At 37.1% G+C, this 14,572-nt stretch overlaps 1 protein-coding gene across 1 annotated transcript in view; it reads left to right on the top strand.

Moving 5' to 3' along the window:
* The first annotated feature begins 914 nt into the window (after positions 1–914).
* Positions 915–14,572, top strand: part of TTK (TTK protein kinase) — a 34,735-nt gene continuing 21,077 nt past the window's right edge. The window contains exons 1-5 of the mRNA XM_009814945.2: positions 915–973; positions 5,116–5,260; positions 5,613–5,838; positions 10,407–10,513; positions 14,416–14,559. Coding sequence (XP_009813247.2) covers positions 5,116–5,260; positions 5,613–5,838; positions 10,407–10,513; positions 14,416–14,559 — 622 coding nt within the window. The 5' untranslated portion in view covers positions 915–973. The remainder of the gene's footprint in view (positions 974–5,115; positions 5,261–5,612; positions 5,839–10,406; positions 10,514–14,415; positions 14,560–14,572) is intronic.

Genomic DNA, 14,572 nt, shown 5'->3' with positions numbered 1-14,572 from the left:
ATAATGCAAATACTGTAGAAGATGAAGGCTACAGTTAGTTTTCCCCTCTTGTTTGTGTGTGACCTTTCTGCATAGGAAAGGAAGGCACCAGAAAGCATACGCATGGGTAAAGTTCCTGATCTAGTGGTAGCATTTTTACCTCTTCTACACAGAGTAGAGGACTTAACTCAAAGTTCTTCAGCGTATAGTCTTTTGACACTAGTAGACACTTTAATTAGGCCAGAGGAACAGAGCTAAATAAATATCTGACATAACTGTTGTAGCCACAATTGTCTGGGGATATAAGGAAAATACAGGTAATAGGATAATGTAAATATATTTTACTAGGCTGATCAATTCACTTGGAGGGAAAAAGCCAGGCAAGCTTTTGGGCACTTGCTTAATTTCTTGTTGCCCTCTATACTCCCTTAAATAAACAGAAAAATAAATGGCAAATGCTTTCTTTAAAAGTAATCATGCAGCCGATTAAGCCAAAATGAGTCTCTGAATACTTGCTTACAGTTGGACTTTGGCATGAGTAGAAGGATTAGTTGCGAATCATGACAATACACAGGTGATTATGCCCATAGTATATTTTTTTAATCTGTAAATGTCATAACAAGCTAACACATTTGGAAGTGCTTGCCCTTAGTCCAAAAGCGATCTTTGAGCTTTTTTGTACTGTTTTATTACTAACTAGGAATAGTTTTATTGATTTAATGAAAACTGTATTTCTGGGATGTCATGAACATGAGGCAAGCTTACAGGGTATACTGATATTCATTTACTTTTCAATGTCTAACCAATCAATTTTTGATACACAGGAACTTCTTCAGGATGGAAAGCTACATTTCTTGCCTTTGCTGGATTCTTGGGATCATCTGAGATAGTCTGACCCTCACCCACGTTATCTTTTTGGCAAGGCTTATCCTTTCTTCAGGAAAGGTTTTCTCCATATAGTACACACTGAACCTTGAAGCATCACGTCAGAAATGTAAGTTTGACATGTATTGATGAGAGTTAAGATCAAATTTATGCAGAAAACTTTTTTTGTCTACTACCTTAGGCAAGCTATCACTGTAAAAAGGATAATGAACCTTTTACATTGGTGAGAAAAACATAAAGATTGTGTTTAAAAAAAATCCACTTGGGAATTGTTAGCAATTACAGCTGTAATGAGAGATCACGGTATTATTACACCTCAGGTAAATTTCTTTTGATCTTCTTGGTGCTTCAGGTTTTGGAGAAGCTGACTTCATCCATACTTTGAGGGAATGGCTACAGTTCAAGGACAGATCTTTAAGGATATTCTCACCCATAAAGAGGAGATTTGGAGCATTGAGTTCCTATAGACCCCTCTACTGTATTTACCAAAGGCAAAACTGCAATATGTACCAAAATCTTCCTTATAAAGAGAGACAAATGTTTTTTTTTCCCTATGAAGTAAATAAGTATCATCTTTAGAATGGCATGTGAACAGTCTTTGCTACAGTAATCACCTATGTAATTTTTAGCAACATGATCTCCAAAAGATGGGACAGTTTACAGAGCCAGTCTCAGAACAGCCTAAGATATTTCCCTATGCATTTTTGGGAGAAACAGATAGTAAAGGAAGTTCCAAACGAGCACTGAAATTAGAATTTATTCAACATACTTATTTTTTTAAGAAAAATGAAGGGAGGGTTCTCTTTTATTTAGTTTCAGCTCAGTGAAACAAAAATTATTTTTCAGATAGCACTGATTTAGCATGCTGTCTCTAGTTTTCACAGTTTTTCTTCTGTGTAGGTCTTGCTTACAGCCCTACTTGGGGGAAGCTTGCTTCTACTTTTCTTAGACCACTGACAATATTTCATTTTGTAAATGAAGGAAGGAACTATTTTCAGAACTTAATGCTTTTTTGCTTTTCTGAAAAGATATTATGAAGTCATGTATTGAGTATCTCGCCAGACTCCAGAAGTTGTTAAAATGATGCTGAGACCTTTTGATAGTGGTAACATACATGATGCTTTTGCCAGACTTTACACAAAAATCCCTATGTTTTGAACCTACTAAAACAACACTATTATATTGACAAGAGCAGACTTAATATTCTTGGTGGGCCATTTCTAATACAGGAAGAACATGGAATATGCGTGCTTCTGCTGTATAAGCAAGCTCTGTAAATGTGAAAATCTTTCTGGCTTATGGTCTCTGCTTAGGGAAAGCTGAGACTCTGCTGCTTTTAAAGAATTGCAAACTTGGAACAACTAGTATGCTAAAAATTAATTGTGAGGCTTCCTGAAAGTGGTGCCAGATTTACTTTAGATAATAGAATTAGAGGTGGATGAACTTACTTATCCCATTCAATTACATCGCTATCAATAATTCATCTAAAATCGATCTAATCTCTCTGGGCCTTCCAGCAACTTTTAATTGACTTGTTATACCTGAGTACAAAAGGAACGAAGACTAACAATTCACTGTAAAAATAAACTTAGTCTTTCTTTGAACCTATTTAATCTGTCCAGAGTGTGTTACCTCCCCTGTTTCTGGGCCCAACTACACAATAATCGGGAAGTCGGATCCCCTGGATATGCACTTAATTCACCATAGTTTTTAATACTAAAATTCTCCTGTTCATTAGATGCATGGAACTTTGATTAATGTGGGAAGAGCTGTGGTCAGGGTGTTTCATGAAAACATAAAATATTTTTGTTGTAGGTAAAAAAAGAAGATATCATCAGTTTTATTTCAGTTTATTTTAGCACGCTTGCCCTGCTCAGATTGCCTAGATTCTTATTGCTCAGCTATATCCATGTATTATATTTCAATTGATAATAAACTGATACAGCATTGAAGATTTGGCATAAGTTCCTTAAAAAGAGTCTTCAAACCTCTAAATCCACATCCTTTTAGAAACTTAAAAATAGGTGTCACCTGCCTTTGGCAGTACCCCTTTGAACAAAGGAACATGTCAATTCTTTTCTGCTTACCTGCTGTGAAAACTAATGGCTGTAACCTGTGGCAAGGAGATTAGATTAATATTGTGTGCTAAACTTTTAGACAGAATAAAAGCAGGGTGGTAATGAGATCATAGCTTGTGTTGGCATTGTGGATGTGTACGCTTCTGGTTTTAGGCCTTTCTCCTTTTTGCGAATTGGCTATAGCAACTCCTGTGGAAGAACAGGAGCTGTGAAGAGGAAGGCAAGACTAATTTTCTGGGAGATAGACTCCCAGGGTCTCTCGCTCTGTGAGGATTTTTGTCCTGAAGCTGTTAGAATTTGAGCCCCTGGCTTTTGTTGTAGTCTGAACTTTTGCTACTTGCTGTATTTTAGGCATGTACCACTTGTTAAAGCATAGGGGAATCTCCTGGAGGAAGGGCATAATCAGGATGGGGTAAGCTTGTGCTAAACAGAGGCGATATAGGAGTTTGTTTTCTTTTGGTGTACAGATTTGGCTACATAATGTAGGAAGTAACTACATCTCTGTAGTAGATTGCCAGATGTGCATATACAGTAAGGAATATGGAAACTTGTGCTAATGGCTTTTAGAATATTGATCAAGTATTGTGATGGGAAGGGGATGTAAGCTGGGAAGGTGGCTGAAATGTGAAAGTATCAAATAAGAGGAAAAAATGCCATTTTTCTCACAAGCGCTTGCCTGTGCTGCATCTATTGAAATTGATGAGTGTGTTTGTGTGTTCACTAGCTCTGCTGGAAAAAAACTCCAAGCTTTCTCTGTATCCCCAACAGACATTTTACTATAGCAGTGGTTTTCAGCATTTATTGATTGGTGGAGCTCTTAAGTCTTCTAATGAACTGTTGGACAGTTACAATTTCAATATAGTTTAATTTGCTGTGTCTTTGCTAGTCTGTGTTGATCTGAAAGTTAGACCCTTATAGTTGACAGATCCGTCTTGAGTACCACTGTGCTGAGACTTGAGGGTGAGGGGCTTAACACTTCTTACATTTATTTAGATGTATTATCAACTGCAAACCTAGATTTAAATTACCAGCTTAATAAATGATTGCAAACACTTAATATAGCATTTAATAGCTAAGCTACTGTTGTGAAAGATTAAAAAAAATCTTTTAACTTTTCCAAAATACCAAGTTCAATGATATTCACTGTTACCTTAACTTTGTTTTTGTTTTTCCTGCATTCTTTCTTTCTTCTCTTTCAATGCACTCTAACAAACCTGTGTGTACCCTGCCCTGATTTGTACTTAGATAGGAACTTGTAAGCTCTTGCCTAGTTAGCTTTTTCTTTAGAAAGAATCCCACTTCTGCTGGGCTTTCCTTTTCACACTTCTACGTGTCTATTAAGCTAAAGCTAAAAGATGGGTTGTAAGTATCTCTTATGTCTTGAAACTTATTATTTCTACTTTAAGTTATACCTGTGATGGAAAAGATTAATATTGTTAAAACTTCAGGTTTATAGTATCAAGTTTTCTTTCCATATGAAAAATGTTTACGTTTAAGGGAGGTGTATGTCTGGGGTGACACATGTAAGGTAGTCTAACCCAGCCTTACAGGTGTCATCAAATGAAAGTTTCTCCTTTCTGCCTTTACTCTCTCTGGTCCATCTGGTTACACAGTTGAGAAAGCAGGAAAAACATCAAGCAGAAAGGTAAAAGCTCTCCCCCTTTTATAGGTAGTTTTCTGTTGGCATTTGTTCCTGAGCCAGGTCACCATGAAGTCTGACAAATGCTTGGTCCATTGCTCTTTATTCAAGAGAAGTGGCAGGAGTTGTATGGCTAAGAGGAGGACTGCCTCTTAGCCATCCTAATCTATGGATTCAGGATGTGATTTAAGACAATAGACTCATAGCTATTCAGGCAACATATTCCAACCCCCATTTTATTCAAACATTGGATATACCCTGTTGGAACAGGCTACTGTGAAGCATGGACTAGTATTTGGGCAGATCAGTTAAGTACTGATTCCTTTTGCTCATCTACGTTGGCTTCTGCTAAGAAGTTTACTTGTGTAACTACATTGATAAAGGCTTAATAAAGTACTTATGTTACATAATGTGGTTGAGTCTCAATTAATCTGCAAAATATACATGAGAGGCTTTCCCGTGGTAATTCCAATTAAAGTGAGCTGCAACAGGGTTCTTCAGTAACTTCACTGGTTTTTAACCTTGTGTCTGCAGATGGAGGAGGAGGACCTAAGTGAAAGAGGGTTGCCACAAATTGCTTCAATCATGAATAGAGTTAGAGACTTGAAAAACAAATACAGAAATGAAGACAATATCACAGATGAACTTAACTGTACTAAAATCTCAGCTGATACAACAGGTACGTGGTTTTGTTACTCTGTTGTCACTTATGCAACTGATCTTAAAGGCTCTTTCACTCTCAATGTAGGTTAACTGAAAGGATTTAAGGTTTTGCATTTCTTCAGTATTAATGACCACAAAATACATTTCATCTCTCCTTGTTTCTTTAGTTAACTGTGTGGCTCTAATCTTGTGTAAAAAAACCAACCAAACAAAAAACAAACAAAAAACTAACAAACCCCCACAAAACTACAAAAAACAAACACCACCAAAAAAACCAGTCTCCTTACATGAAAGATTATAAAAAGTGTTTTCTTCTGTTCATGTTTGTTGCAGTTTTAATCAATCTCCTTTTCTTATTTTTCCGACAGATAACTCTGGAACTGTTAATCAAATAATGATGACAACAAATAATCCAGAAGATTGGCTGTGTTTTTTGCTTAGGCTAGAGAAAAAGGGTATTCCTCAGATGGATGTTAGTCTACTGAATAGACTCATCGGTCGTTACAGTCAAGCGGTGACTGCATTACCTGCAGAAAAGCATAGTCAAGATGAGAGCTATGCTCGCATCCTTGTGAGATTTGCGGAGTTGAAAGCGTAAGTATAAATTTTCAGTTTTCAATATAAGAACTTGTCATTCAGAATTCTGAATTTGAATGATAATAAAAATAGTGTGTTTTCATTAGTAGTTTCTGCAACAAATGATCATTTTGAGTAGGGATGTTTACATATCGACTCCTTGAAACTGAGCAGCTTTGGCTAGTCAGCTTATCTGTTGTCTCCACAGTACTTGCATTTTTTTTTTCTATAAGCTAATAAACATGATTGTTCAGAGCTATTTGATTTAGCAATGTTAGCACACTTTTTTCTGGGTTCTGTGTGTAAGGTACATGGGGAAAATAGCATGAGACCCTTTTTTCTTGAGTTTAATACTTCAACTCAAAAGGAGCTGCATGGATGAAATCTGATATAACTCTGGGTAACTATAATCTGTGTATGTTGTAAGTTAGGATTAATTTCCCTGTGGACTTCTATAACTGATTTGGCTGTGAAGTAGACAGTTTGCTATTATCTAATCCATCTAGTCAAACCATAATGGTCTATCCTTGTCTAGTCTGCTTTCTCCCTTGCTAGGAAAGATGCATCCCAGCTACATTGAATAGCTGCCTTAGGGTAGGAATAATGTCTCAGAACATCATTCTAAACTTTCATACTTAAGAAATCAGTTTTGATTGTGGGCATTTATTGCTTTATTCAATCCAAATTTGAACAGTGTTGTTGTTCAGACGTTTACAGACATAATTTGGGACAGGGTTATAGTTTGATTTTTTTTGTAAGGAGTTCTTTTGTCACTTGAAATACCATGACAGCAAATATTTTGATGAACATTGCAGCAATCCTTAACAATTAGAGTTGAGCAGATGGTCTTCCAGTGACTATAGCTAGTCTTTTTCTGTTTCTTGTATGTCCTCCCATTTGGCTTTTTGGCAGGTGGCTTGATCTTGCAGTATGATATGGTCTACTTCCTTGTCTGTACTGTCATTTGTGTGGATCTTGCTGCATCAATGTTTACTAAAAGCATATAATGGAAGTAATCTGAATCTACTGTTAAGAAACTAGCAGGAGTGAATAACGACCTGCTGTGAATCCTTAGTATCTTGAAGAGGTAAGGTGTTTTTGTGTAAGTAGAGTAAAGCATATCTTCCAGAAAGACCTCCTGTCTTTAAAGATACTGGGAGATGGCATTCTTGTTGAAAGGTTAGTTGTATTTCCTCAGAACAGAAATTGTGTAACATAGGCTTCCAGCTCATACTTCCCAGAATTTCTTTTCCAGAATCGTGATTGGATGCTATTATCAAGTCACATCTGTTATCTCATTACGTACAGTAGGAGTTTACGTTCAGAAAGATTACTTCCTACCTCCCTAATAACTTAAACTCTTGGACCTCTTTCCACTGGAAAATATGGTTTTAAAGGTGGATACTTCTTAAGTAGAATACTGAATACAGTTCTAGTATCTGTGTATTGTATTGCAGAAAGCAAAACTGAAGGCACTGTCAGTAGCCTGTTAATGTTAGAATGCGTGAATATTATTAACAGTTTCAGTTGCGGTGTCCCACTGAAACGTCTTTAGTTGCTTCACTGCTACAGCCTTCAGGGACCCTCTTGGAAGAGTAGTCTATCTTGTTTCACTAGTAAAATGCACTCGCTATAGCTATAGTAAAATACCTTCTGCTTTGGTAACGAGCATTACTGTAGAATCTACCTAGCTCACCGGGTAGTTCAGATCTGCTCTTTTTGTCTTCTGCTTCATATTTTTAATTGGCAAATACCATCAGTCATATGCTTCCTGACTTGCTAACGAAAATTATTTTTAGAAAAAGAGGAACAACCCACTCCCAAACCCCTCTTAAAAAATGTACCCACCAAAATCTGACATACAGCAAAATTCCATTGGGATTGATGCTAAGTATCTCCCTAAATGGTCCCCCATCTGAAAATTACTTTCAGAGATCAGCCAGTTCTTAATAATTTATTATAAGCTAATGCTTTCTCATGCATTGTGGCATATAATATAAAGTCAATTATTTATATGAAACTACATCTATGAATTACATTTGTAATCTCACCAGAACATGAAATGGCTTTTGACTAATCAGATCTGAAAAACAGTGTTGCTTGTCTGTAGTTTTTGGAGATGAATGTTAAGTTAATCAGTGAGTGGTTACTTGGATCTTTTGTTTGGCATGTTCGCTCATTGCTCGCAACTTTCTTGGTGTTTGATATTTCCCTGGTGTTTCAAACTCACCTTCTCTGATCCTGGCTGTCAGTTTGCCTAGTACTTGTCTTGTCTCTGCTCAGTTTTACCTTCTGTTAAAGAAAATCCTCTCATCTCATGACTACCTAGAGTGCTTCTGATTTATTTTTTTTAGCTATTGCAAGTAAAGTAACACTTTGATACATAAGTGCTCTCATGATACTGCCTTTGGTGGGAGAAGAAAGGTGGTCTTCAGCAGAGTTCTGTTTGCTGCTCTCCCAAATGTTCCACCTAACAGGAAAAGCAAGTCAGAGCATCACGAACTTCAAAAGCAGTGACAACGGCTTGAGATTTTAGCTTCTATTGGCATCAACACTGTTTTATTCTGATCAAAGCTGGATTATTTCATTCTTGACACTGGACCTGTCTTGTCTTGGTATCTTCTCTAGCTGGAGCCTGACTGTGCCAAAACCTTTTGACCTATTATGATACTGAGGTTGTTTGAAGAACCCTTGAATGTGCTGTGAAACAGGCAAAGGTGAACAGCCAGCTGCATCTATGCTTGATTATCTGTATCGCATATTAACAATGCCAGGCCTGCTTTCATGTAATTTTTCTGGCTGTAGCACAGTGCCACCAGGTGTGTGGCACTTGAGGCCTGTTGCATATTGCTATCCAAGTTGTTGCTGCTTTCTCTGGGAACTTAAATTTTAACATGCTTTTTGAAAGGGAATGTAATTCACATGTTACAGCTTAATTTGTGTTACTCTGACTTTGCCTGCAGAGGGGTTATTCTGTGCCTGTCCTATTGCTTTGGATGATCGGAGCTGAGTTTATTAAACTTACTGGAGTCCAGTAACATGCCTAAACTATGATAGAGACTTCTCTCATTCTTAATTCCACATAATTCTACTGGAAGTATGTTCTCTTTAGTTTGCCATGTTGTAGTTTTCTGTACTTACCTTTTAAGCCATTGTGATAAATTTTTCACCATCCCTACTTCGGAGTGTACTACCTTTGCTTACCTGTTGAACCAGGGTGGAATTTTGGAAGAAATGCCTTTATTTCTTGATTGTGGATTTTGCTAATGAAAGTGTTAAAAGAACTCTTTCTTTAATATTAAAAAGGGGGAGGGAGTCCATTGAAAGGTAATGTTAATTTATGTAATAGTGATATAGATTCAGGCCTTTTCTATCTTGACAAGTATTTACTTAAGCTGTAGATCTTCTGGAATATTTAAATGTTGGTGTACTGTGTGGAAGCATCTCAGTTATCCTACTTAGCAATCTATGTCTGAATGTTAAAACTAGGATTAAATGTGAAGTATCGTGTCTGGACTTCGTGGCACAGTCTCTACATTTTCGAGGTATACCATGTTTGCCATTGCTGCTTCCGGTGTGTCTGCAGAAAACTGACTTAAATCTACCTTGTGCTACCAAATTCAACTGATAAGACTGTTGCCTAGGAGTATGGGGAAAACAGAATGAATTCCCTACATCTTGTAAGGAGTCAATGTTCCCATAGAACCCTTGATAAAGGTAGCTATTGGATAAATGCTCTTGTCCTAGTTTTCTACAGGTATGGTATTATAGATGTACCAACAGGAACAACTGCCTTCAGTGACCTACATCTTTGCTAAGGGAATCTGAAAATTTGGGTGCAGTCGCAGAAGCTCTCCAATGTAGAAAAGCTCATAACCTCTAGCAAAATTTTGGAGTTCAGTATTGCTTTAATGTAGTGGATTGGAAACTGTGACCATATTGCTGCAGAATATAACTAATAGTGTATATAATCTTTCTTTTGACTTGATTAATATGATACGTTTTTCCACGCTTGGTGTTTCTAAAGCAATCTTCTCTCTGTCCCCCTCCCTTGCAACCTCCTTTGTATCGGAGTGGATGCATTTACAATAACGGAGATTTTTCTCTGGATAGTGTCAGCATGTAGCCTGGAATCCTCTCTCTGTCTCCCTCCCTTGCAACCTCCTTTGTATAGAAGTGGATGCATCTACAATAACGGAGATTTTTCTCTGGATAGTGTCAGCATGTAGCCTGGAAGGGGCTACAGGTGGGTGTTCTGTACAGGTTAGTGGGTGTTCTGAGGGAAAATATGTACATATTTTGAGGAATAATATAAGCAGTGACAAAGAATGAGTCCTTAATCTTTCTCTTCAGGTTTGAGCACATTCTGGCTTTTGGAAAGGGTCAGCTTGATATCTTTCAATTATTACCTTTAAGACTCTTTGCTTATTTGTACTTCACTAATGGCTCTAAGGAATAGGAAAAACTTAAGCTACAGATGGATCGCTTTTCCAGAATTATCTAAAGCCATCACCCAGCACATGGAACTTCATCCTTGTTACTCAGGCTCTTCACCTTGTGTAACTATTGATATGCTGTCTTTACAGTCTTCAGGATCCGGAGGAGGCACGGGACCAATTTCATCTGGCTAGACTGAACTGCAAGAAATTTGCTTTTGTGCATGTGGCTTTTGCACAGTTTGAACTATCACAAGGTGTGTAGAAAAACTTGTTTGGTGTTGCTGTTCTGTGTTGTTCTAGGTTTTGTTGTTCTAAACTTCTGCCCTGTTACATAATTCGCAAGAAACTGATAGGTATTAAATCAGAAAAAGAAATCTGGATTTTCATCTTTTTTGATTGAAATTTAATGGCAACATGTGTGTTCATTTTTAATGAAAATATGTGCACAGTTCTTAATAGGTTTTTTCCTTCTTAGAAATAACTCAAGATGAAAATTGGCAGTGATTTTTTTGGGTTTTTTTAAGCTTCGATTTTACAGTGGGAGGTATGAGTAAGGCTCCTGTTGCATTGAAAAATGATGCTTAAACTTCGGTGGTAATTTCCCTTTAGATACTTCAAGCTTGCTTGTGGAAGAAATTCTGGCTCCTTCCAAAAAGCAACTGTAGATTCTTTGTGTGGATTTTTTTTAATTAAACCAAAATATGCTTTAAGTGTGCAGTTTGGTCCAATTAAATTTTCCCCTCTGCCACTCAGGTTCCTAAGTAGCAATTAGATTTTAATTGATACTTCTGGTTTTGTTCCATTGTTGAATATTCATGTCAGGACAGTGGAGATGGTTGATATTTTCTGTTGTTTCATAAGTGGCATGGACTGACTCTTTTGACAGTATCATCGATGCCATGTTCCAGTCAGTTGAGGGGTGGGGTTTGTCAGTATTCAAAATAGAATGGTAATTTTTGTCATATAGTACCATACAGCAGTGTTTTTGGCAAGCCATTCTGATACGAGTTATAATCTCTTTTAAAAATTCTGGTTTCCTTCTTTAAGGGATGCCTGAACTGTCTGTCTCTGGTAGGATAGTTGCACTGAGAGCAAAGTTTCTAAATTAATTTATCTTGTTCCTTGGTATACTGAGTCTGGCTTGGGTGGGGTTAATTTTCTTAGCAGCTCATATGATGCTGTGTTTTAGATCTGTGACTACAACAGTGTTGATAACACACTGATGTTTTAGCTGTTGCTGAACAATGCTTGCACAGTGTCAAGGATTTCTTTTTTTTCTTGCTTGGCCTCTCCTCTGCCCAAAGGCTGGGGGTTGGCAAGAGGTGTTGGCAGCAGACAGAGCTGGGACAGCTGACCCACATTGACGAAAGGGATATTCCATGCCATAAAGCATCATGCTTAGCAATAAAAAACTGGGGGATAGTCTTTCCACAGGAGCAGTTTCTTGGAGACTGGCTGGGCATCGGTCTGCTGGTAGGAGGTGATGAATGATTAACTTCGTGTCACTTGGCTTTTTTTATTTTCCTTTCTCCTTCACTTCTTAAACTCTTTATGAGGATTTTTCTTGCTTTTGCTCTTCCAGTTCTCTAAACTATTCTAGACTCTGTAAGTTATGCTCTAATATATCTAGAACAATAGGTCATCAATACTTTGGGCCACAAAGTTCACCTTGGCTTATGTCACTTCTTTCCTATTGTGTGTAGTGGAGGCGGCCCTGGTACTTGGTAGCAGGGTTGTGCTGCCTACCCAAAAATGTTTAGTGTGCACTGCATGCTTATTAAAAAAATATAATAAAACAGTAATACTTCAATAATAAAGATATTGTCAAAGAAGTGTAATAAAGAAAACCTATTGTGTAATTTAAGTGAAGTGTAGAAATGTTACTAGTGGTTACCAATGCTAAATTTATCTTTCTGTCACAATCACTTGTGAGTTTAATTACTGCGTAGCGATGGGTTGTGTTAATGCAATGGTTTCTTTTACTTTGTTGGCAAATAGTCAACATGAAATGAAATCCTAATCCGAAAGGAATAAGCCATTTACGATTGGCTTTGTTTTATCTCTAGTGTGCTCACTGATTTATATCTGTCGCCCTTGAGCTGGTCTGTTTGACATTTGGTAATGTGGACAGAGCTATAGTGTCCCTGCTGTGTGCTTCAAAGAGTATTTATGTAACATGTGAGTTGTGTATTGTTAATTTAAAAGCACTGTTACTTTTTCACTGAGTGTGTCCAGCTTAGGTCAGAGGGAAAGGAGGAAGGCAGTACATTCTTACCTCCTCATCCTGGTCATTTCAGCAGTGCTTTGGCACACCTGGCAATTGCTTCTGGATTAATCTGTGTTTCCCTTCGTATTAAGAAGAAAAAAATTATACATTCACTTCCCTGTCTTGAGCAAAATTGTGAGCTAAAGCTCAAGTCAAAATTCTGAAATTGTGGTTGGCAAATTGATATTGATTTCCTTAAATTTAATATTCATGACCTGAAAATGGAGTGACACAATAAAGGTGACATTCTGTTTTGTTTTTATTTAAATGCTGAATACAACTTCATTTAAATAGGTCAGATGAGGAGCTGTCTCTTTGTCACTTTTGGTGTGCCTTGGGTAGTGTGCTTGAAAGAAGATGTGCTGTGAATTGGTTGGAACTCATGACCATAAATAAAACTCTACTTTTGGCTGTATAAAATGTTATGCTTAGGTGGATCATCCAGTCTTTTTGTGTGTGAAGTGGACTTGATTGAAACTCACAGATACTTTCTGGCTTCACTTTTGTGCATCATCTGCTAAGGGGGATGGAGCAGTTAATTTTTCACATAGCTGTTTTGGTATCATGTTATTTCTTATTCAGTGAGGCACATAATCCTAGGGGGAATTACTCTTCATTTTGAGTAGCAGGTCTTGTTGAAGCAATGTGTGGTTACTAAATATAGCGAAAAGTAGAATGCTGGTTAAGGATTCTAAAAAAGAATTACTAAGCCCATCCACTTGCGAAGGATTTGGGAGAAAAATAGTATTTGATTATATTGTTAAAAACCAAGTTATAACAAATATGTACAAAATAGATTTAAATGAAATCATAGCCAATCTTATTTTGGTGTTTCCTTGCTTCAGTCTCCAACATCACTTATTTAATATTTTTATAATAGGTTAGTTAAGCATAAGTTCCTAACATATACTCCCCACTCCCCCCTCAGTCTGAACTGCAGGCAACATTGACATCTAACTTCAGTTATTAGTGGAGTTTTGAGTGCTGGAGACATCATGGAGCTCTGAAATATACTATTATACAGTATAAGAAATAATTATATATGTATGTGGCACCTGTAAGAACAAAGTGGTTTACATTTTGCTGCTTTGAACTGAGGAAGAAGGGCATTTGGGACTTCAGGGGCATTAACAGCTGTAACAAAACATTGCATCATTTTGCCCTGATGCTCTCTTAAACCAAGGAAGATTTTGATTGCAGTGCACTTCTTTCCTTATTTAACTCTTATGATTTTTTTATATAGCTGTATGTGTACATGCTTATATATGTAAACGGATTGCTTTCAATATGTTTCGTTAAAACACCCCCTCTTCCCCCCAGTTCTTTTCAATCTCTGTTTATGGCATTTAGTAACTTTTCTTAACTGTAGGGCTTTCTGGAGTAATGATGTATGATTTGTTGTATGAACAACAGCTGCTTTAAACTTTGATTTCTATTAAATGCATTAAAGATGTTTTATAATGTATATATAATAAAGTTTGTACCTGGTCAGATAAAAATGAAAGTCCATAAAGGTCGTCTTTCCTTGCTGATACTAAAGAAAAAAGGATTTTAAAATTTGTGTGGTATTTCCATACAGTTCCTGTAACTCTAAACGAATACTGTGAATGCAGTTTTGTGAGTTCATAAAGCATATTTTGTGACTTGGTGTTCAACTTCATGTGAAAAAGGGATTTACATGATTCACTTGTAACTAGTTCCAGGCAGTATCCTTAAAGTGGATATCTAAGGTGGGGGGGGGAAGTGCCTAATGAACAACGGCTTCAGAGGGTGATGCAAAGTGAATATAAGACAGCATGAATGTAGTCACGTCTTTAAAAAAAGACTATGTTCCCCCAGTGTAATTGTGTTCTATCTCCTTGTTTTGTAACTCTGTTTCTTACTGCTTAGGAAATGTGAAGAAGTGTAAGCAGCTCCTTCAGAAAGCTGTGGAGTGCTCTGCTGTTCCACTAGAAATGTTGGAAACTGCTCTACAAAACTTTCATTCACAAAAAAAGCAGTTGCTTTCAGATGAGGAGAAAGAGAACTTCGCAGGTAATTGCAATTT

This window comes from Gavia stellata, chromosome 2 (assembly GCF_030936135.1).
Source record: "Gavia stellata isolate bGavSte3 chromosome 2, bGavSte3.hap2, whole genome shotgun sequence".
In the NCBI taxonomy this organism is placed as follows: Eukaryota; Metazoa; Chordata; class Aves; order Gaviiformes; family Gaviidae; genus Gavia; species Gavia stellata.
This window is presented reverse-complemented; position numbering and strand designations above follow the sequence as displayed.